The sequence below is a fragment of the Calypte anna genome, chromosome 3, assembly GCF_003957555.1.
Source record: "Calypte anna isolate BGI_N300 chromosome 3, bCalAnn1_v1.p, whole genome shotgun sequence".
NCBI lineage: Eukaryota > Metazoa > Chordata > Aves > Apodiformes > Trochilidae > Calypte > Calypte anna.
This window is the reverse complement of record NC_044246.1, coordinates 99,783,868-99,806,359: the sequence shown is the minus strand read 5'-3', so window position 1 is coordinate 99,806,359 and position 22,492 is coordinate 99,783,868. Positions and strand designations below refer to the sequence as shown.

At 39.6% G+C, this 22,492-nt stretch overlaps 1 protein-coding gene across 1 annotated transcript in view; it reads right to left on the bottom strand.

Moving 5' to 3' along the window:
- The window catches only part of ASAP2 (ArfGAP with SH3 domain, ankyrin repeat and PH domain 2), an 85,764-nt gene extending 66,610 nt beyond the window's left edge, over nt 1-19,154 (bottom strand). The window contains exon 1 of the mRNA XM_030447807.1: nt 18,834-19,154. Coding sequence (XP_030303667.1) covers nt 18,834-18,959 — 126 coding nt within the window. The 5' untranslated portion in view covers nt 18,960-19,154. The remainder of the gene's footprint in view (nt 1-18,833) is intronic.
- Between the last annotated feature and the right edge of the window lie 3,338 nt (nt 19,155-22,492).

Genomic DNA, 22,492 nt, shown 5'->3' with positions numbered 1-22,492 from the left:
TAAGGCATAAACATGATGAAATATTTACTTTACAAGATAACATTAGAATTAGAAAAAACTGTATTTGAACAAGCTGTGACTAGAAATTGAGAAAAACAAATCCAGTTCTGGAAAGCTTTCTGAACAGAAGATAAAGGGGTAACAGATTTCTAACCATTTTCAGAGGGACCTGCATAAATTTATGAAATATTACTATGTTGTTTCCAATTGTGGTAAGAAACCAGGCTTGCTCCTGCAGGAGGTTTCTTCTAGTGCTCTATTCCTTTGTGAAATCTTTTGATAATGTTGCATTTAATGATGGTTATGTATGCCTACAGATTAATGGACAAAATACTGAAGAGCTTTGTATCTTTAATACCGGATTTTAATTTTGCTTATAGAACAAAAAATGGGGAGGGGGCCTCCACTTAATCAGAAGACACCAGTGCCTACAACTCATGTTTCAAAGGAGTAATTTCAGCATAAAATTTGAAAATGTTAGTTCTTGTCTTTAGTACTGTTCTTCATATTTCTTCATTCTTTTCTTTGTCCAAATTCTTAGCACTTAGAAATCAGTTTATGAAATACAGCTGTAGCTTTGTTAGGCTTTGAATTTTTAATCCTGTACTTTTTCTGAAATGTACACACACTACACTGATGCACACACACAAATGCTAAGATGATGCCCTCCCTGGATTCAGCTGCTTCGTGCACTTTCATTAGTGTCCAAAGCAGTGAAAGTTAAAAAGGCTTCTGATGCTGCATATTCTAGCATTTCTTTTTACCCTCTTCATTTGCCCAGGAAACCTCTGAACCAGAAGGAAAGCGACCATGTAATTTGCATGGTGGGATCTTTTTGTCCTCTCATGTAGTGCTTCTAGTTTTAAGTAAAAAACCTCTATGGTAAGACTGTTTATTTTGTAACCTTTATTTCAGAGCAATGTAGTCAAAGAGGCCACGTAAATAATATTCATAGTCCTACTCAGTTTCTACAGATGAGAGCTCTCTCTTTTAAAAAACATTAAATATATCTTTGATTTAGGGAGAAAACAAACAGCAAACAGCAAATTCTATACAGAACATCAGAAGTTAAATTACTGTATAGGTGGTGCTATGCAACCTTAACTGAAACATAAACTCAGAGTGTGTCCATACAATAATCTTCCACAGTATTTAGGCCTTCTGGTAATTTACTTTAATGTGACTTGTAATGTTAATCTTCTGAAACCATTTTAAAGGTAAATTACTTTCTCTATCAGAATCCATGTGGTGCTGCTGTAGCACATACAGGGATCATAGAGATCACTTGTTTGACATGTCTAAACCAAATATGCTATGATCAGTCTGGTACTGACTGATCTTGTTCTCTTAACATGAATTTCAAGGCCTCTCAATAAATGGCAAATTGGATAAAAATACACGAATGTCAGGAAATCTAATACCAAACCTGGTGCTCATATTAGTAGTATTTTTCACAATGCATGGCTAACTTCTCTTAAAATGCCATAGAAACATGATTTAGTTTGAAAACTGTTCTAATTTACAACCTGGGGCTACACTGTGAAAATTATTACAAAAGATGCCAAAATTTATTTGCTATGCTTGAAAAATCTGTAATTTTTCTTTTTTTATTGCTGTATCTTCAATTAGCTCACCTCTCTGTGCATTTACCACGCATGATCATATACACTAGAAAAAAAGCAAAACAAAATTTAAAAAAACCCCAAAACAACTAAAATTACCTGCAAAATGCAACTTTTTTGAAAACTAGCATTTTTTGAAGACTAGCATTTTGGCACCCATCACAAATACACTTTGGACACAATGCTTATGTATTTTTCACAAGGTATTCAGTAGCACAAGTGTCAGGTGTTGGGGTGCCACAGGCCAAAAATTTCAAAATTAGAGTGATGACAAAAATACATTTCTGAGGCCCATACAGAGTGTAGAAGAAGCAATTGAAATAATTACACACTTTTTTTTTTTTTAAGTTCTACATGCCTAAAAGGAATTTAGAAACAAGCATGTCTGTAATAGGTATACCAGGGATAGGGACAAGCATATGAAAATAAACACAGAAGAAAACACAGCTTTTATGAGCCCTAGAGACAACTCAGTGATCAGCAGCAAAGCTTTTTTTCCTCATGTATGAACAAGGTCCAGTTTCACTTGCCAAAGGCCAATTTCCATTTTAACTGCTTCGAAGCTTTCTACTCTGAACAATAAAATGTGCCAAGTAATTAGAACCAAACATGTCTCACCAGGAAGAAATCAGGCTGAGGTTACTGAAACTTCCTGAAATGTTATTCTGCATCCTAATTTGTATGCCACAAATCTGCCTTGCCACACATTAAAAAAAACACCAAAAAACCTGTTCATGTTGCCTAGAAAGATTTAAGCCCACTAGGAAATAACACTGTTCAAACAGTTCATTGCTGCTTCCTTCCCCCAACCTCAAAAAAAAAAGAACCTCAAAACCAGCAATCCAAAAATCTGTATTGTCTAAATAGATCTTTGCAATAGACAGGATTCTTTCTTCTGGAAAGGGTATCAGCTCAAATTAATATATTTAACGTATCGACATAAAAATGAATGTATTATTTGCTCATTTCAGTGGAGTGGGGGGAAAACAAACTTTTCTATTTTTAATTGGGTGTGGAAAAAAAAGCAGGAATGCAGAAACTAAGTAACTGAACATCCTAAAGATGATTTTGGCACTCTACCGAATCAAAGGGTGTGGGGAAAACAAGGACAGTACCAGCATAAATGGAGAGGCCCCAAGCTCTAGTGGTTAGATGTTCATTAAACAACTTTTATGCCAAACTTAGGGCAGAAGTCTGGGTCATTATCTTATGCAAGTGTCCTTACACCAGTGCCTTATTTCTTTGTGGCTCAGAAAATAATTATTTACATTTAATTGGGTCAGATCAACATTCCATTTAACCCAATATCCTCTATTGGTAGTGGCCAACAAGAGATGCTTGGGGCGGCAAGCAAATAAAAGCAGGTTCACATCCTTTCCCAAGGATCATCTCCCAGTTCCCAGCAATCGGTTTAAAAAGACTGAGAGAGTCTAGAAACATAGTGCAACAAAATATTTTCAAGAGAAACATGAATCCCCAGTTTTCTAACTTCAGGCAAGGGAAAAGAAAAAACTGAACTTGATTTCTTTCAGCACAGTGTAAGAGTCTTCATGACTGCAGGACAGTCCACTGTGGGAAGCAGTGAGGGAGGAAGGGGAAGGAGGAGGCATCATCTTTGCCCTATTTTTTATTTAAAACAGTTAAAAGTCTCTTATACATTCCTTTCTTCTTACCCACTGTAGCTTCATTTCAGACATGCTAAAATTAACTATTTCACATTTTTGGTCATTTGGATGGACTTACTGCTGAAAGTATTCACAGAACTAGATCTAAATTTATAAAAAGTCTCTAGGTAACAAATTACTTGAGGTGTTTTTCTCCTCTTTAAAGAAATAAAAGAGTTCATTCGAACAACAAGTACAACAAAAATGCTTAGAAGTACAGCTAAAGCAGTAGTAAAATCTGGGGAAATAAGTCCTAAAGTAATATGAAAAATAATCCTGGAGACAGAAACCTACGTGTTCTTACCCATACTGCACATCTAGTTGACATAAAAAATATCAACTTTAAACCAAAACTTAACAATCACCTTACTCATTATATCTTTAAAACAAAATCTAATCTTGGTCTCAATTTACAGAATTTGTATTAATATGGGGCTACTCGATAGCCAGAAATTCTTGTATACTTCACCCATTCCACTATTTCAGTATGACAAATAATGCCAGAGGATGCTGCAGACGCTGAACACACAGAGGATCATCCTTTCCAAAAACAAAAGGATGCAGGAGGAAGTTTGGTCAGTTAGTAAGGAAAAGAGAAGTGATCAAATTATTATTGAGACAATAATGTGTACATGCGATGGCAGAGCAGGTATCACCTCTTGTGCTTTACTGAACTGGTCTTGTCTAAAAAGTAAGAAGGTCAAGTTTTGAATACTCATACCAAACAAGCACAATCATTTGGCTTTTCTGGTGTATCTTTACAGGCAATCTGATACTTACTGTAATTAATCCTCCCTGACTCAAATGATCAGAGATACCCACAGACATTCTATCTCTGTTTGTTATTTTTTTTAATAAAAATGAACTGTCTCTACTGTTGGCTTCAATCCACTTTTCTGTTACAGAAGAGAGTATAAAACATCCTAAACTGTTATTCCCCCTCCAAAAAACCTCTCTTCCCATTCTCCTACTGTTATGTCATTTCCTCCCTCCCTGTGTTAGTTTCTTTCCTAAATCCTCTCCAGTTTCCTTCTACTGATCACCTGGCACATGCTGGGAGGCACTGATACAATGGGTGGAAAAAACCCTCACTGCATTTTTCTGGGGCAAGGCATTCTAGACTCTGAATGCATTTTAGAAGAATGACAGCTATAAAAACTTCAGTTTAGGGCAATTACTTTGTTTGGATTGTGCAGGTGAAGAAATTTTCCAGCACATTATATTCTGCAGTAGCTGTAACAGTTAATTTGTATAAGTAAGCTCTTAGGTGTAAGACACGTCTGCTTTGGAGACTGCAAAGGTACAGAGACAGACACAATAAAAACGACAGGGTTTAAGGCAGGATTGTCTCTGCAAAGTCCCTTTCCACAAAAGCATTATTTCTCCAGCATCTGGGTTTGTGGTTCTTGTGGGCCCACTGCCAAGGCAATCTGTTTGAACAAGCACTGGTCTATCTGGCAGGAATACTTAGTAAACACTTCAGCTCTAAAATGCTGTGCATACAGCTAAGGTGGAAAGAGGTAATAAAAGCATTCATTTCCCAAAGCAGTGGTAAGTGAAAGGGAATTCTGTTGCAAAGGTAAAAGATGAGAAAATCTGACACTGCTGTCTGTTGTATACAAAACCACACTTGAGCATGATGACTTTGTACAAAAAAAAAAAAAAAAAAAAAAAAAAGGAAATTGTTTAAAAATTAGAATTCTCTAACAAACCACTTCTACCAGCGAAGAGAAATTTATAAGGTTCAGAGCCTACAAAATGTTACATCATTAATACAAGTCACTACATGATACTGTTGCTCACTGAACAAGAAAGGTGCTGCATCTGCGTATTAATGATTTGATTTCCACATGCTTCCCTCTCAACAGAAATTTGGAAAGGCAACAGATATTTAAGCAGCATCCACCTATTGCGTTATCCAACTTTTATACTTAGATATACTTAGAGAAACATATTTCCCTTCTCTTTTCATAATTCCACCACCTACATCATAGCTACCTGCTTTCAAAGACAAGATAACTGGACTTTACATACAGATCTCAAAACAAACATAATAAACTAATGTGATTACTCTTTACAGTGTCTCTTTTTTAAAGAGCATGTAAATAAAGCTCCCTTATTTATTACTTAGTTGTTTAGTTTTCCAGATGCACTTGCCAGTTCCAAATATCCATTTATCACATGCCTCAGCATCCTAAGCATCCTCAGCATCATTATGTAAAACAAAGTAACACAGATAGTAAGATAAAGTTCCAATGAAAACTGTCCTGAAGAGCCAAGTGAATTTTATCATCCCTTTATCCATGTCAAAATTCTCTGGTCCTCAGCCTCCAAGACTCTTCTCTAGCTTCATGTTTTTGCATTTCTGCCTGCTGTCAGCATCTATCAAAGCCCTTTATGGTTCGGAGCCCAGCTGTTGGAGGAGTCTGATCCTCACCCTGTATCACTCTACAGCATTTATGATAAGCTAGGCTGATGGATTTTCCTTTTACAGATGTCTCAATTCAGTACTCTTTTTCCTAGTATTAAATCCTTTTATAAGCCATCAGAGCCAACAAAAACTAATCTTTGCAGAACATAATGCCCTTTTATTCTGCACATGACAAGCTTTTTGAATAGAGAATTTTTAGTTATTTATTGGAGTAATCGACAAATGAAACACTTTCCAGATACTCAGAAGTTCCCATGTCAAAGGTCTGATTTGGTTTAAGTAGTCTTCAAACCCTCTACTTGAACCAGGCAGGCATCCCAGTTGCAATATCTCTAAAGTTAGGCAAATTAAATATTATGTTTTCCCTACCTACGATGCTCTTACTGTACCCTAAAAATGAAGAGTCTACAGCAACATAGCACAATCAAACCTCAAGCTTAACAGGCCTCTGAGAACTTTGTAATGGAAATAAATAATCAAACCTGTGCTACAAACCCTTTTGGCAGACATTTAAATGAAGTAGTCATTCTGAATGGGAATAAAAGGCACACAAACTTTATCTAGTTCATGACACACCTACGACCTTCAGACAGCACAATCCCACAACAAAAAACAGCAGGTAAACAGAGGGCATTCCAGAAGAGACAAAGACAAATCACCTCAAATGTAACAAGTATTCCTAGGAAAACACTGAAGGAAGCTGTCAATATCAGGATAAGCAGAGGTCAATAAGCAATACATCAGACACCACTTCTCTACTAGCAGGGTGGAAATTTATGAAAGGCATCTACCTGTAACCTGTGGTGTTTACTACAGCTTACTCTTCTTCAGTGGGGGGGTGTTTCCTTTTAGAATTTAATAAATTTTGTGTAGTTAATCTTACAGTTTCTCACATGCAAGCCCAGTGTCAAATGGCAAAACTCATTTACTCTTGAAACACCAGAATTATTTCTAGTCTACAGTGGCTTCCAGACTTATGCCTGTGATTTTCACTCCAACCTCTCTTTATTTCAGTATACAACTTTTGAAAATCTCTGCATGGTTTCTCAGTATAAATATGTTTTTCTTCATTAAAAAGTAAATGCATGATAGCATAATTACAGTAGCTAATGCAAATATGAGATAAGCAAACTTATGGCAATCAAACATTTTATAACATCAGTGTCTTCGTCTTATGGTTAAATGGAAAAAATAAATTGCACTGACTTCATTTTATTGATGCTTTGTCATGCTTTTGGTAAAGAGTTTGAGTTCTTGTTGTATAAATGCATAAACAAAACATTATGTGAATTTCAGGTTGGGAAAATGTTCTTAAATAAAGGAAGGCATCCAAACTATCATATATTGTCATTGATTTTAGGTGCCCAACTAAAGAAATCCCAATATTACAGTTTTGAATACAACAATCTTAAATTCTGCTGGAATTTCAATATCTTTAACTAAAAGTAACAGTTCAGGCACTCCTGTCACTAAGAACAGCTTCCTAAAATTTTAACTGAATCTTAAGTCACACAATTATTACTGTAGCAAACAGGAGATGTAAAACACCCATTCATATCATATCTGATGTAAAAATAAAACCTGTCCTCCCTAAGGTGACCTTAATTCTAAAATCATTAGAAGGTACATAGAAGATATTGATAAAATAATTAGTATGCCACTGAGCATTAGGAAGGTAAATTCATACACAGCTGCTACCTGGAACAAAAAACTGAACAACAACTGCATTTAAAATTACAGAAGTTTGGAGCAGAGATCCAGGTCCAGGCCTGTCAGCACCTCTATTGTGCTCTTGAAATACATAGGAATGAAATGAGAGAAACTGAAGTGGCAAATGCCTGTATTTATGTCACCAAGCACCACATGTCCTGGCACCTTCACCACATCCATGTGGCCTGGGGGACATGGAAGGCAATAGCAAACACCACAACTCCATCCTTAGTACAGAGAACACTGACTGGAAATATCTACATGAAAAGCTTACAATCCACAACTAGAGCAGGAAAGCAACAGAACAGAACAGAATGAACTAAGCAAAAGAATTAACGAAACCAAGCAAAAAGCAACTTGCAAAATATTTACTATTTCATTGCTTCTTCCATGCTATGCTCTTCAGCACAGCCAGCATCACTGCAGTCTACATTGAGCTCAAAGTGTAGGAGGACTCCACAGGTTTTCTCGTTTTGTTTAACATACACCTACAGTTCTGGAAAATGAACAAATTATTAAAAAGGTGCTTTGAAAGACTCAATACTGCCTGTTTTGCAAGTGACACAGAGCAAGAACTCCATGTTTGCATACAGTAAGAAAACTTCCACTCTTATTTCTATAGCCAAACAGTAATCCTGTTCAACTGAAGGGGCTTAAAATGATTAGTAAATGCATTTGTTTCTAAGTTGACTTCCCTAGAATGCAATCTAAGTTTCCTTGAATTTTCAAGTTTCCTTGAAATTGCATATCCCACAAAAGAAATATTTCACTAACAAAGAACAGAAACCATAAAACATGAGAAAGAATCCAAACAAACATTCACATTGTTTTGCTACTTTTTCTCTCCTCCTATATGCCTTCTAAATCTAGAGCAAAGCACTCAGGAATGTAAAAGTAATTTGTTCAGCTCTAATCACTTCAGCTGTTTTGATGTATTTACACACACACTTAGCATAATGCCCAGACAGAATTATAGATTTCAGACTAGAACTACATTGATAATCTGATCTTTAATCAGGGATAGCTGAGGGGTCCACAAATAGCAGGTGGTTCTATACACCATACTGCCCCAAGACAATGAGGAGCAGAGCTTCAGCTCTCAGTTCTCTCTCTCTTTCACAAGTCAGATGCCAGGATTTATACCTAAGGTTCATTCATTCATGTTAACTATTACAGCCACCTCTTAAAGAATATATTCCAAAGAAATAACACTTCACTGCACAGCATTTCACTTCGACAGTAAATATTATTGTGAAAGAGTTCACAAATACAAAGCAGCAAATTTTTCAAATTCTGTCCAACACCTACTCACTTGAAAACAAAGCCTACTGCTCTAGATGAAAAGTACTGAATCACCCTGCCGAAGTTTATTTCCTGCAAAGCAGCACTTCCCGTGAGAAAAAAAGCTATTCCATTACATACCTCAGGTCTTCCATCAATAAATTCTTGCCTAAAAAGTAAATTTTCTCTTTCCAAATAAAACTGAGATATATACAAGAGGTCATAATGCCTACTTAGTACTTACTACTATGTCCCATTTTCTGGATATACAACGTGCAGAACTCTTCTTCCACTACAGGCAGATTAACAATAGGTTGTAGCTGTATCACCATTACACAGTTTTCTCCACCACTGTCCCTTCCTTATGCCCCTGTCTGCCTCCACACTACACTGATTGTTTTCACATTAGCCTTCCCTCCACATACTCTGTCTGGTGTTTTCATCTTACTTCCTGCATAAACACTGCCACACTCCCCCTTCCTTTGCTGTTCCTGTTAATTCTGATTCCTTTGAACTTCCTTAGACTCTTGATGCATTTCCTAATCCCCTCCTTAATGTTTCTGACTATATGCCAATTCCTGACCTTCCACTCCTCATACACCATCACAGTATCACAGAACCATAGAATCTGCCGAGTTGGAAGGGATCCATCAGGATCATCAAGTCCAGCTCCTGTCCCTGTGTAGGGCACCCCCAGAATCATACCATGTGCTTTAGAGTGTCATCCCAACACTTCTTGAACTCAGGCAGGCTTGGGGTTGTGACCACTTCCCTGGGAAGCTTGTTCCAGTGCTCAGCCACCCTCTGGTTAAAAACCTTTTCCTCATACCTAACCTAAACCTCCCCTGATTCAACTTGCTTACAGTACTTCTGTCTCTGGATGACACTCTTGACTCCCAGTTTGTCTTTTAATTCATATTCCATTTTCTCGCTCTTTACTTTTGACCAATCATCCTATTCCCTCTTAGATGTTTCAGTTGCCTATTACTTCCAGAGTTTTGTTTTTTCTTGTGTTCCCATTTTTTGTTGTTTCCTAGACAAACTTACTCCCTCAACTTAATCCCTACATTGATGTAAGCTTCCTGAAAGAAACCTGGATTTAGTCCAAATAAGAGAAGCTAGTAGTCATCTTAATCACATAAAATCTCATATCTAATACCAAAACTCTTTCAGCTTATATCTCTGTCCCCACAGAGAAAAACTACGAACAGTAAGTACACGGCATACAGCAGAGCCTGAGTGTGGTGCTAACAAATGTGTGTGACTGTGTAGGGAAAAGACTAGGAAAAAGAGAAAAACAATCCTACCATCAGCTTGCAATAAAACAGTTACAAACACCAAACTTCTGTTTGTCCCATAACTCGATCTCCATTTTCCAGCTGGGTTTAAGGGGAGGGGCAAGGGAGTAGGAGTAGGGAATAAAACTTGTCTCAATTAAAATGGACCAAAGTAGAAATTTTAACTTCATGTGAACCTGGGTGTAATCGCCCTCTACAGATTTACATGTATGATTTTCTGTAATTGTTTTTCCATAAGAAATTGGCAGCACCAATGCAAGAGTAAACAAGAAGCTGTACAATTTCTCCCAATGTGAAGATCTTCCACGTCTGATAAAATGAAAGCAAATATTAAAGTGATGTCCTCTTGCAAAGCAGTGGCAGTTGCTGTAAATACTTGTTTACAATATTCTCCAAGCATTTCTGGAATCAGGAAGGGAACTGGTTACTTTGCTAATCTGACACTCATCCAGCGATATTTGCCATATTTGAGTAAGAACACCTCTCCACAATTTAACATTTAACTGAGAGGACTTCAGAGGATTTGTTAGGAGTATTTGCTAGTTACCATCCTAGTTCTTCCAGAATCTTCTAAAATAAGTTAAGCAGCCCCAATAAAGAGAGTGCTTAAACCCTACATTTGGTTTACTGGTTTGCTTCCTTGAGTCTCTATTCCCACTATTCATTCTACCTTCTCTCACACTTTGAGCACAAAAACTGCACTCAAGCACTCATTTAGATCTGGCAGTACCGACCTCGTCTTGAATTTTACTACATTCCAACTGCGTATTATCCTTTCTTTTTTTTCCTTACAATCTGATGTGCTTAAAGAGTGTTTTTGTTTTCATTACTGTGTGCTGTCATTCCTACTTTTATAAAGTTGTCTTTTATCTTTACACATACTTTAATGCAAAACTTCCCTCTGACTACCTTGCTATTATTCTCATTTCTGACAGGCTTTGTTAATTTGTGACATGCTTCTCAGGGTGTTTCAAGCCTGCAGTTTTCCCTGTAATTTTCTCCTTTCTTAGGATACTCCATAAACATTCTTCATGCTCTAGTACACAAACTCTTCAGTTCTGCTGACCTCATCAGCTCGCAGTTCAAGGACTTCTTCCCTAAATATTAATGTTTTGCAGCGATTTTGCTTTTAACTTTTTTTTTGCCTTTAGTACATAATGAATTGAACCCCAACCATTCAACAAACTCTTCACTTGTATTCTCTCATGCCTAACATCCTCTTGATTCCAGCCTTTAAATCAGCTATTCTCACATTAGCTTCTCCTGCTCCTGTTTCCTTCTGTTAAAGTCAGCATCTTGGCTTGTCAGACACCATAACGTGGCTGAAATACAGCTCCTGTTTATTCCTCTTTCACTTGTCCTCCATGACTGCAATGTTAGCAGACAGCCTGCCTTACCAGACCATAATCAACAGGTTCTCTTAAACTGGAACCTGTCTTATCAATCAACCATGCATACCTATCATGGAACTATGCAATCTAGCAGTCATTCATGGCTATCACGCAATCCTTCTGCACAAAAGCTCTAAAATAAAGCCTTAGCTCTAAGCTAAGGTTTTCAGCAATGATCATATCATTCATCTTAGATTATTTCAACATTTGGGCCTTGGCAAATATGGTCTCCCTCAGTCACATCCACTCAAGATACCAAACCTTTCATTTCATGTTCTGTGCAATGAATCCTTCTGTAATCCTTCTTACAGTCCTTCTTGTAAGAGCATCAAGTGTAATTTGAGTCTAATAATTACTAGCAGGCAACACCAATAACCTCATGCTCACTCATGACTCCCCCTCACTCCAGTCAGGCTAATTCAGTGATAAACACTTTTTGGTTTTTTTTAGAATCACACCTTCATGTTTTCCAACCAACACTTAGTTCATATATCTCTTACCAACACTTAAGTTTTATACCATCCACAAACTTCTGAGACACACAGATCACTGAACATAGAGTGAGAAGGGGAACAAGGATGGAAGATATCCCCATAGCTGGAGAAGCTGCATAAAGATTTCACCCAGAGAACATCTCTTCTTCCCTCCCTAGAAACTTCATGAAGAACAAAACACCTATTTAGAGCCAATGAGCATTTGTGCTTCCAGCCCATCCATGAGGATCCCCCAGCTTAGGGTGAACCCCACTGAGCCCCACACCTTTTGTACCATGGACAGGGATGGACCAAGGCTGCAGTGGTGGGGAGGAGGCAATGCTGGGGAGCTCCACCAAGGGTGGGCAAAGTACTAAGAACCCCTGTAGCAAAGGAGTATCAAGAAATTAAGACAGCTAAGGAGAGACTAAAAACTGGGAAAGCATAGAAACACCTGGTACCCAAGACAACAGATGAAAGAACTACCCTACAAAGGGCTAGGCTCAATTTTTCTGGTGCTTCAGCTGCAAATGCTGCTTCTTGGTAGACAGATCATGTGGGTCATTAAGGATGATGCTCAGAAGCTGAGTTTAGACAAGGAATAACTGTATGTCATATAAATAAATATACATAGACACATATGGAAGGTGCAAATTCTAAAAAAATAAAAGATTTGAAAGTTGAACAAAAATGTTTAAGAACTGCTACTCTAATGAATATGAATAAAAAGAAACCTCTCCACAGTTGTTCAGGTATGAACACAGTATACTAGTCCAGCTGCATCAAGTTTTCTTGGATTCCTCTACCTGTATTCATCAGAGATGTCTACCTGACAAGACAAAAAGTCCAAAGTGCACACAGGCCACATGTCCAGTCTTCACAGGACCTAATTCTGCTTAAATTTAACCCACTTTCACTTCTTCTTCTTCTCACCTTCATGTTGCTCTCTGTGCACCATAATATATGACAATGCTAGGTAAAGGTGAGACTTGTACTGAAAAGAAGTTGAATTGGGTGGGTTAAATTTAAGCAGAATTAGCCCCTTTACACATCTATTCTCTTTTAGCATTGGTATTAAGTACACCAAATCCAGATAAGATACTAGATGAGATACCTCTGAGAAATGCAGCAGCACTATGGAAAAATCAAAAAAAAGCCACAGTTAGTGAAATACTTCAGAAATTTTGCCCTATGGGGAATGGGGGCATTTTGTAATAAGAAGCAGATGCACCAAGTCAGGTGCATGGCATCCTACATAAAAGGCTTGAAATTATTTTAACTGATTACACATTGTCTATCCTTTAAAGGTTTAAGGTCTGAATTCTGTATTTTAATATATGCACAAAGCTCCAGCTGAAGACCTACAGATTTGTTCCTGTATTTGCTACTTCCATCCTCTAACTCCTCTCAAAAACAAAACAAAAAATCCCACAGTCCTTTTGAAATCATGATCTCATTTGTGTCATAATGACTTCTCCAGAAACCCCTTTGGATGCTGATGACAGAGAATGATGATTCCAGAAAGGAAGCAGAAGTGGAACACAAAAAAGTTTTAAACAACATGTGTTTATGGAACTGTATTCAGTAATGAGGTAAGAAAAGAAGGCAAATACATTCTACTGAAGAGCACATCATAGTTGGCTCAAAGGTATATTTCATCAAAAGGAAATATACAAATAATAGTTCCCAAAATATATTTTCCAAATGGACTACAGCATGTGATGCTTCCTACTGCTTCTCAAAGTATACAAAACCACCTTCTTAAGATAGCTTCCAAAAGCAAGAAAGAATCATGCAATATAGGAAGACAGAATTCCAGTCCTAAAGACCTATCAAGCAAAAATCAAATGTTAAAGACACGTTTTAAAATACTTAAAAATTTGCACTAAGTGTATGCACTTCTTCTGTCTTACATTCCCCCACTCCACCAAGCTATCACATCTTGCCCTTGTTAGCTTTGCAAAATCAAAATGGAGTAGAGAATATTACAGAATTTTAGCATACAAAAGGGAATGAAATTCAATAAACATTGATCCTTTGCGCTTCTTCAAGCCAGCTGAAAACTGAGAGACTGCCTTAGGTGGCAAGAAATTGCTACCATTTCTTACAAAAAACTTGTGTTATAATTGACAGTGAGGAAGAAAAAGTTTTGATAATGAAACGACATGCTGAATTCCTATTAGAGGAAGTTACCAAAATAAACTCTTTTAAACTGTAAGAATCAGAGAATCATTGAGGTGTAACAACCATGGAACAGGACCTGCAGAACAAAGGCAAGTAGACACCTGATATTACAAGTTACAGCTTAAATATTAATATCACAGATTTTACAGAAATTCCTGGAGAGTAGCTTTTAAATATGTCCCAAACAAATAAAATCTATTTCTTTCCAAAGAATGAAGACCATCTTTGGTACCACTATACTGTTTTTTGATTGTATGTTTTAAATCTTCCCACCACACATTTGTCCTGTCTACTGCTTACCACACATTCATCCCAGTAGCAAGTACTACTATGCTGGGGAGGATGCTGCAGTAACCTGTTTAACTCCTCCCAACATTTCCAGTCTCCTGTCTTTATAGGAAAAATCTGTGTAGAGTGAACTTCTAGTAGGTGGGGTAAACTTTGCACCTCAAGTCCCGATTTAGATGGAAATGTCTCCAGCACATAACTGTCTGCTACACTGTTTACATAGCAGCCTGCACCACAGCCCTCTGCCCTTCTTCTTGGTCCAGAATCACTGGAACAAGGTAAACAGGTAGGACAGAAATAAGTAAGTAGAATTTTTATGGGCTTCAGTTCCAGTCTGTGTTGTAAAACTTATTCCACTGCTAAAAAAAAAAAAAAAAAAAAAAAAACAACAACAACAACAACAACAACATATAGATATATAGAAAATATATAGAAAATAAAAAAGGGATTCTAATTCATTAAATCACTCTGCAAAATAATGTTCTAAAAACCTTGCAGACTCCATTGAATTTAGAGCCTATTTTACATCCAGCATCTAAAAGCAAGACATAAGTTCTAAGTAACAGCAGTACTAAAATCAGATTTTTAAAAGTTCATAACTTAAGAGTGGTCACCACACATTTTTAGATCCTGGAGCCTTTAATGGAAACAGTCAAGCAAAAAAGATTGCATTTGTCAGACTAGATTACTGACTTCAAGCAACCCCTCCCCCAGTCATGTGACTAAACTCTGCATTCTATCAATTAAAACTTGTTTAATCTTAGTCACTATCATACCTGCAAAGATTAAACAGTAACCTGTAAAAGCCTGTGGCATATACTGCTCACTTTGCTTTAGCAGAAGCTAAATATTCTAAACATTTTGCTAAGAAACATCCTAATCTGAGAACAATGCAGGAATTACATGACTGCTTTTCCTTTGAAATCACACACAAGCACGCTTTTCCTAATCCCTTTTCCACTACCAAAAGCAAAGGATCAGATTCTCCTTCTCCAAGAGTTTGAATAGGCACCAGTTCCCAAAATGCAAGGTAGGCACTTCTGGTGATCTCAAAGGCCATAATCCAGGGTTTGTAATTAGTGTGTACAATCGCATAAAACAGTAAAACTCCAACTGTTGTCAACTGATACTAAAAACCAGTCATGTTCTGCAACTGACAGAGGTTAATTAATCCAAGTTCAGAAAAGGCAATACCACTGCCCAGAGATACATCGGTAAATTACACACAATTGTCCAACTTGTTACTTACTTTCTCACTGAACAAGCCTTTTCCACTCCACCACTGAAAGCAAGGCCTTATTAACTAAACTTTTAAGACACTATTAGACTCGTGCTAATTAACTAAGACAGAATTACAAAACTGGCAGCCAGCAGTTTTAAGGGTGAGTGCAAAATAGTTCCCATTGGGATGTGGAAACAGTTATTTATCTGTGTTTGTACAGAGCTGAGCTGAGGCTAACAAGGCACAGTAGCCCCCACCTCCTGTGCACTGCCTCCCCCTGTGCCTCTGCTTCCGAGGGAGAATTAAGCTGGATTCATGCAGGCCTTTGCAGAACCAGATTTGCTGAGTAAAATCGTTAAGAGACATCCTCAAAGTATCAGTATTAAATAGCTAATCTGTTGATATAATACATGCATACAATATCCTGGAAAACAAAAACTTAACCGTCTTCAGCTAATAAACCAGCTCTTACTTCTTAAAATCCATGCACACACAAGGCTTCCAGTCAGCATGGTTTCAACTCTCATATTAACTGTTTTGAGTAACACGTTCCCCATGTCACACACAGACAGGCTTCCTAGTTTTCAGAACCATTCTGTCTACTTGTACAGAGCAGCACACACTGGAAACTGATGCTTCTCAGTATTTATGACACTGGAAATGCACAGGTTCTCTGTATTACCCATACATCTTGAATTCTTTACCAAATCTCTGTTCACAACAAGCCAAAGAACTAATTCGTGCCAAGCCTTTTAGAAAAAAGGTGCTGAGCCCTGATTTCTCTGTTACACAATTAACAGACAACTTTTTATCAAAGGATCACATTTAACCTGAAAAACCAGACACTTGTGCTAAAAGACCTAAGTATTTCCAAACCAAAGAAGTCCAAGTCTGAAAAAAATATTTTAGTTTTGAAACCATGCAAACTTGTTTGGTGCTCTTGATAAATCACAAATGAAAAAAAAAATCAGTAGTCATTTTAACACATGTTTTAGGACAGCAGGATGAAGAGGCAGCAACCCCTGAAATTTAGCACAAGCACTAGACACACCAATACTATTAAAAATGGCTATAGCCAGCGGAATCTCTCATCTCCTGCCTTGAAAACTTTACTTAGATCTGAAAGACAGTAGGCGCATTCCTCATAATTAAAGATAATTTTTATACCTAAGCTAGCAGCAGTGTCTAATATCTGAAGTATGCAGAGATACAAAGATTTAACACACTGACTGAGTTTCATTAAAAATCAAATAGCAGGGTATCAGAGATATGACACAAATGCCAAGCAGATTAAATAAGGAATCCACCATATTAATTAAATATTAAATTTTTAAATGCGTATCATTCTTGTACTGTAAAAAAGTCTTAAAGATGCAACTGAGTTGACCCTTTAAAAGACCATAAGATGTGTTACAAATTTCATGTCATCATATATAAATTTTGTGTAATCAGCCATGAGAATGAAAAACTAAACCTTTTTTCATGTTTTTCTGAGACATACATTTTTGCAACCATACAGCTTTAGACAATGAGACTTAAAGAAACCACAGTTTTCATCACACTCATGATAAAAATCTCTCAATCTATCAAAACTGATTTTGATCCAAATGCTTGAAATAACTTTGATTTTTAATCAATCAATTATTAAGCAATTCTACTGTACAACAAAAATGGTTCAGTATTATAAATTATTTAGGAAAACGTTGCCTTTGATAGAGAATTGTTGATTTTAAAACTATCACAGGCTACTAAGGCATGATTAAATTCAGGCATTTAAGTGTAAGCTTGCAGGGAAGAAAATTACCTCAGGAACAAAACAGTAATTCCTTCTGTGCAGATTATTTTGAATTCAACTCCTTGCTTTAGTGGTTCTGGGAACTGACAAAACAGGAAAATCTTGAAAAAGGTGTTTAAACACCTAGCCTGGGTTTTGTTCACTGAAGACACGTTAATAATCCATTGCTAGTGGCAGTTCTTTTGTAAAAAGGGACGTCAGCTACTGACAAGATTATTTTTGCTTTAGAGGTTCTTTTTAAAATACCTGCTTACTGAAAAAAACACCAAAACAAAACAAAAAAACCCCAACTAAATACACACTGCAAAAAGTGAGGTAACAGGTAGATGGAACAAATTAATCTACATCACAAATAAGCCTCCCCGGCTCCCACAAGTTACTTCAGAGAAGCTGCCAGAGGAATCGAGATACAGAGTCGCTTCTCATTTCATTGTGCATATGACTAGGATGTGGAATGTGCTCTCACTGTGTTCAGACCTGTCCCAGATTTCCCTCATTTGAAACAGGAGAGAAGCGAGACTCTCCCCAGCGCTGGCAGCCACGCTCTGTGCTACGGAGGGCTCCTACGCTCAGGTTCAACTGCACGTTTCGAGGATCTTTAAAGACGGGGGGGAAAAAACCCAAACAGCTTTCCTCGCGTTAAAAAAGCGGCTCACACGGAGTGTCCGCAGCACAGGCAGCACAAGAGGAGGCAAAAAAGAGCGGGGGCTCAGGCTCCCGCGCACCGCACAGCGTGGTCTCGCTTCTCAGGGAAGCGCAGGCATCGCCTCACGACCCCGGAGAAGAAGTTCCTGATGGAAGGCGACCTTTAAGGATATGCCCGAGGTGGGGGAGGGTGTTTAAATATCCATGGGCGGGGACTGGGAAGATGATTAAATCCCACCTGTGCCAGGAGGCAGGCACACACACGGGGAATAGAACGCTCCAGCCTCCCGTGCCGCCAGGGCGCAAGCCCCACACGGCGGCTGGCGGGGCCGAGGCGGTTCAGGTGTCGCTGCGAATAAAGGGGCAGAGGGCGGCTGGAGAGTCCAAGTTCTCCCCCGAGCAGGAGGGCGGGTGGAACCGCCTGGCCCAAGGCTCCTTTGGTTCCAGGTGGAGAGGGAAACACTAAGACTCAGGCTCCCCTGCCCCCAGGCTGAGAGAAGGGGGGCTGAGCGCAGCCGGCGCCCCTGCCCTGCGCTGAGGGGCGAGCTCCGAGCGAGAGAGGCGAGCAGAGCGCGAGCCCCGCGGGCAGGGGGGCAGCATCGCCTCAGCCTTCCCCCCCGCTCCTTTTCTTCCCCTCTCTACCCGGACGAGCCCCATTTCCTCTCGGCGGCAGCCGAGGGCGCTCCTCAGGGCCGGGCGGGGAGAGGGAGCGGCAGAAGCCAGCGCCGGTAGCGCCTTGTTCTCTGCTGCCGCCACGGCGGGCAGCCAGGCCGGAGGGGGCTGCGCAGCCCGGCCCCCGCCCCGCCGCACCTCCCCTCCCGGGGCTCACCTCCTCGATGGCCGCCACCGTGTTCCTGCACTGGGCCATCCGGGTGGTGAAGTTGGAGGCGGTAGGTGACTTGTAATCCTCATTGGTCTCGGACACGAATTCCGACACGGAGATCTGGTCCGGCATGGCGGGGCGGGGATGAGTGGGGCGAGGGGAGGGGGTGAAAGCAGGCGGCTCCGGGGGGAGGGGAGGGCCCAGAGGGGGCTCCCCCCTCACATCGCTCGGCAACCGGCGGCGGCAGCGCCCTCCTCGCAGCCCCGCCGTCTGCAGCGGTGTTGTTCCTCCGTCGCTGCACAAGGAAATTCCCCGCACCCACACTCCTCCTCTCCGCGCGGTCACGCAGCACCGGGGGCCGGGCACACGCCCAGCGGCGAACCGGGGGGAGGCGGCGGCGGGAGCTGCCTCCACACCCCGCCCTCCCTCTCGCTTTCTCCCTCACACACACACAGAGCGGAGGCGGGCCGAGGCGCGGCCGCATGAACACACACCCCACCACCCCCCGCCCCGTTCAGTCTCCGCACTCCCGGAGGAGACCTGCGGCCACGCACTCGCCCCCCGGCGCCCGCCTTAAGAAGATGGCGGCCCCCTCCTTTCATCCTCCCGAGCTCTGCTGCGGAGAGGGGAGCGGGCGAAGGCGGAGGAACGGTGCGGCTCTAACGGCAGGCACCGGCCCGGTAATCCCGGGGACAGGCAGGGCAAATCCAGCCGTGTAATTAAAATGGTGTTTGTCAACAACAAGAAGGCAAGGGCAGGGGAAGGTGAGGTGCGATGCCTACCTGTGGAAGGAGGACGGGTGGAGGAAGCCCACAGGGCAGGTGATCATACTGGTCCCTCTGTCGCTGCCTGGAGGTGGCAGGGGCAGTCTCTTTCCTCATAGTTCATAATCTGTATCTTAACAGTTTAATCTTTTTTACGAGTTCACTGCCTAGTTTCAAGGGAGCTAAAGCTGAGAAACGCTGTTGTTCCCCAGATGTCTGTGCAAAAACACTTGTAGCCTAAGTAACTTTTGTATCTAAATTCTTAGAAAGCTTCTTCTGTACTTGAAGAACAAGTGTTGTTATCAGAGAAGGAGACACTTTGTTGTTTATTATGAACCGACAGGATTAATCGAGGCAGAAAGTGCAAAACTCAGCCGCAGCAGTGGCGTTTGTGGGGCAGAAGGGAGATCGGGGAGCTGTAGGGCAAGGTGCTTACTTCCGATGGGCACAGGAGGAGTGGTTTCTGTTGGCTTCGAAGTCCTTAGGACTTGCAGGCTGTTAGTGCAGAAAGCTTTAGAACTCTGTATTTTGGCCCAGCAGCTCTCCTGTGGCTCTTTGACTCCCCCCTGGTGATACAGTTACTAGCTTTTTATAAGTGATTCTTTATTACTGTGATTTAAAGCTCTCCAGGGAATTGAGATGAGTAAGCAGGTACTCTTGCTGCAGCTTGTAAAATGTCCGAATAAATAACCACAGGCCTACTCAGATGTTTACTGCCCTTTGCAATCCTTGTTACTTTTACACAAAGTTCTCCTTTAACATGAATGATGAAGCTTGTCAACTGCATTTGTTTAGTGGCTGTAGTAAAGCAGATAAATGAGCAGTACCTGTGTGTTCTTTCCTTATTCTCTTATTTTTCCATTCTAATTGGTCTTCAGTTTCTCTCATAAAAAATCCACCAGCGTTGTTTTGCTTTTAATTTCTGCCTCCAAACAATTTTGTATCATAAACTTCCGTTAATGGGGCATGTATAGGTATAAACTGTTCCTATGCTAATCATTAAACTTTTTGTCTGTAATTGTGTCACATAATAAATTAGTATATTTGTGACCAAGTTGAATGTAAATATTAATTATTGCTAATATTATGTGTGATGTTACATCTTCATTTTTGCTTCAGCTGATGATGATGCCTTTAAAGCAATATTTATTCACACTATAACCTAAACTAGCACTCTTAAACTATCTCCCAATGCAGCATATTTATTTAGAAATGTTGTTTTGCCCTGTTGGGGTCTGCAAGGCAAATAATACTAGATTTTTGCTTTTTTGAAACAGCTTTTCTTTCAGGTGTAGTCTGTATCTGCAGCACAACAATGTAATATCTAGTGGCTGCATCTTCAGTTTGATATTGGAGCATATACAACTAAGACAATATTGTGTAATGTGTCTTTAAATTCTTGTCATGGTTTAATGCTGGGCCCTGACAGTCTATAGATCATATTTGCACATCAGGTTAGGTTAGATGATTGCAGTGATATCTTCTGCTCTTTAACTGAATAGATTAAAAAACTTACTATCCCAATGAAACTCAAGGCCTTTTTGCTGACAGACAGCATTTTGCTCAGCTCTCCTTTTCCTGAAGCTAAAAGCTTGTGCTTAGGCAAACCTTCTAGAAGTCATTTAGTCTTGTTATAAAGACTTAACAGTTTGTAGAATCCATTGCTACTGTTAATGTTGTGCAGCAATAGGTGGTCATGATTGCAATGTCTTCGGCTTCTGCTTGATATTACCATTTTTTCACTAGGGCAAAGAGCTATTCAGTACTTGGTATACAGACTTATCTCCCTATGAGCATTCTTGTACACTGTGATGAAATAATTTCTCAGTTTTGTTTCTTGATAAACCAAGCTGATCATCTCCCCTTTTTTTAAAGAGGGTGACGCTAATTTGAATTGCTTTGCATTGGCTACAAACCAAGATTGAGTACACAGATGGTGACTGTGGGTCAACTGAAATGTGGCAACTCGTTACTCTGGAGTAACACTTTTATTACTCTGTGAGAGTACTACATCTCTCAGTGAGAGGATATTTTCTCAGCTGTTCAATCATTTTTATAGTTGTAATACTTCAATAAATTATTATTCTGGTTCTCTGCTCCTTCACTGTTACATTAAAGAATGTGATTAGACTTTCTGGTCCCAATATCATAGTATCTACCTGTCCACTCTGGACTCTAGATATTTTTGAGTGCAACTTCCAGCATCCAGCCCCATTCTTGGAATCTATGAGTAAGTGTTGCAGTGGAGTGGTGGGATACTGGACAGCTGTGAATGAGGCTATGTGGCATTTTGCTACTACTGTTTTGTCTCTTAGGTTTTTTCTGCTTGCTTGCTCACCGTTGCTCCTTCTCCTCTGTCTTTAGACACTCAATTTTTTTTTCTTTCTTATCTGCAATTAATACTAGATAAAATGCCACTGTCATCTTTTACCCAGCCATGCAGTTAGGAGTTCTTCTGCTGAAGGAAATAAATAGCAAAAATACTTTCCAAACATCCGAGTACTGCATGTTGCTCTGCTGAAAAGCTTCTTGTCTTATGCATAGACTACAACTGTGTAAAACAGTGTAAAATACCAGGCTTTAGGTCTCTTTCCCTTGCAGAAGAGATGAAAATCAGAATACTTGATTTGTGTAACATTGATTTCCACATTGACCAGTATAATGAGTTCATCTGTTAGTGTTGTTAAAAACCTGAGACCTTCAGAATAACAAGATAGATTTTAAAATACCTAATTTTATTCTCTGGGTTGTTTTTCTGTTTATTGTTTTGGTTTGTTTTGGGGTATTTTTTAGCCTCTAGAAATCTTATCTGTATATCAAAACATTTGCCTAACTGCCAGTAAGTGAGAAACCAAACCAAGGACCAGGTGCTATACAAACAGAACAATAAGGCAGCCTCTG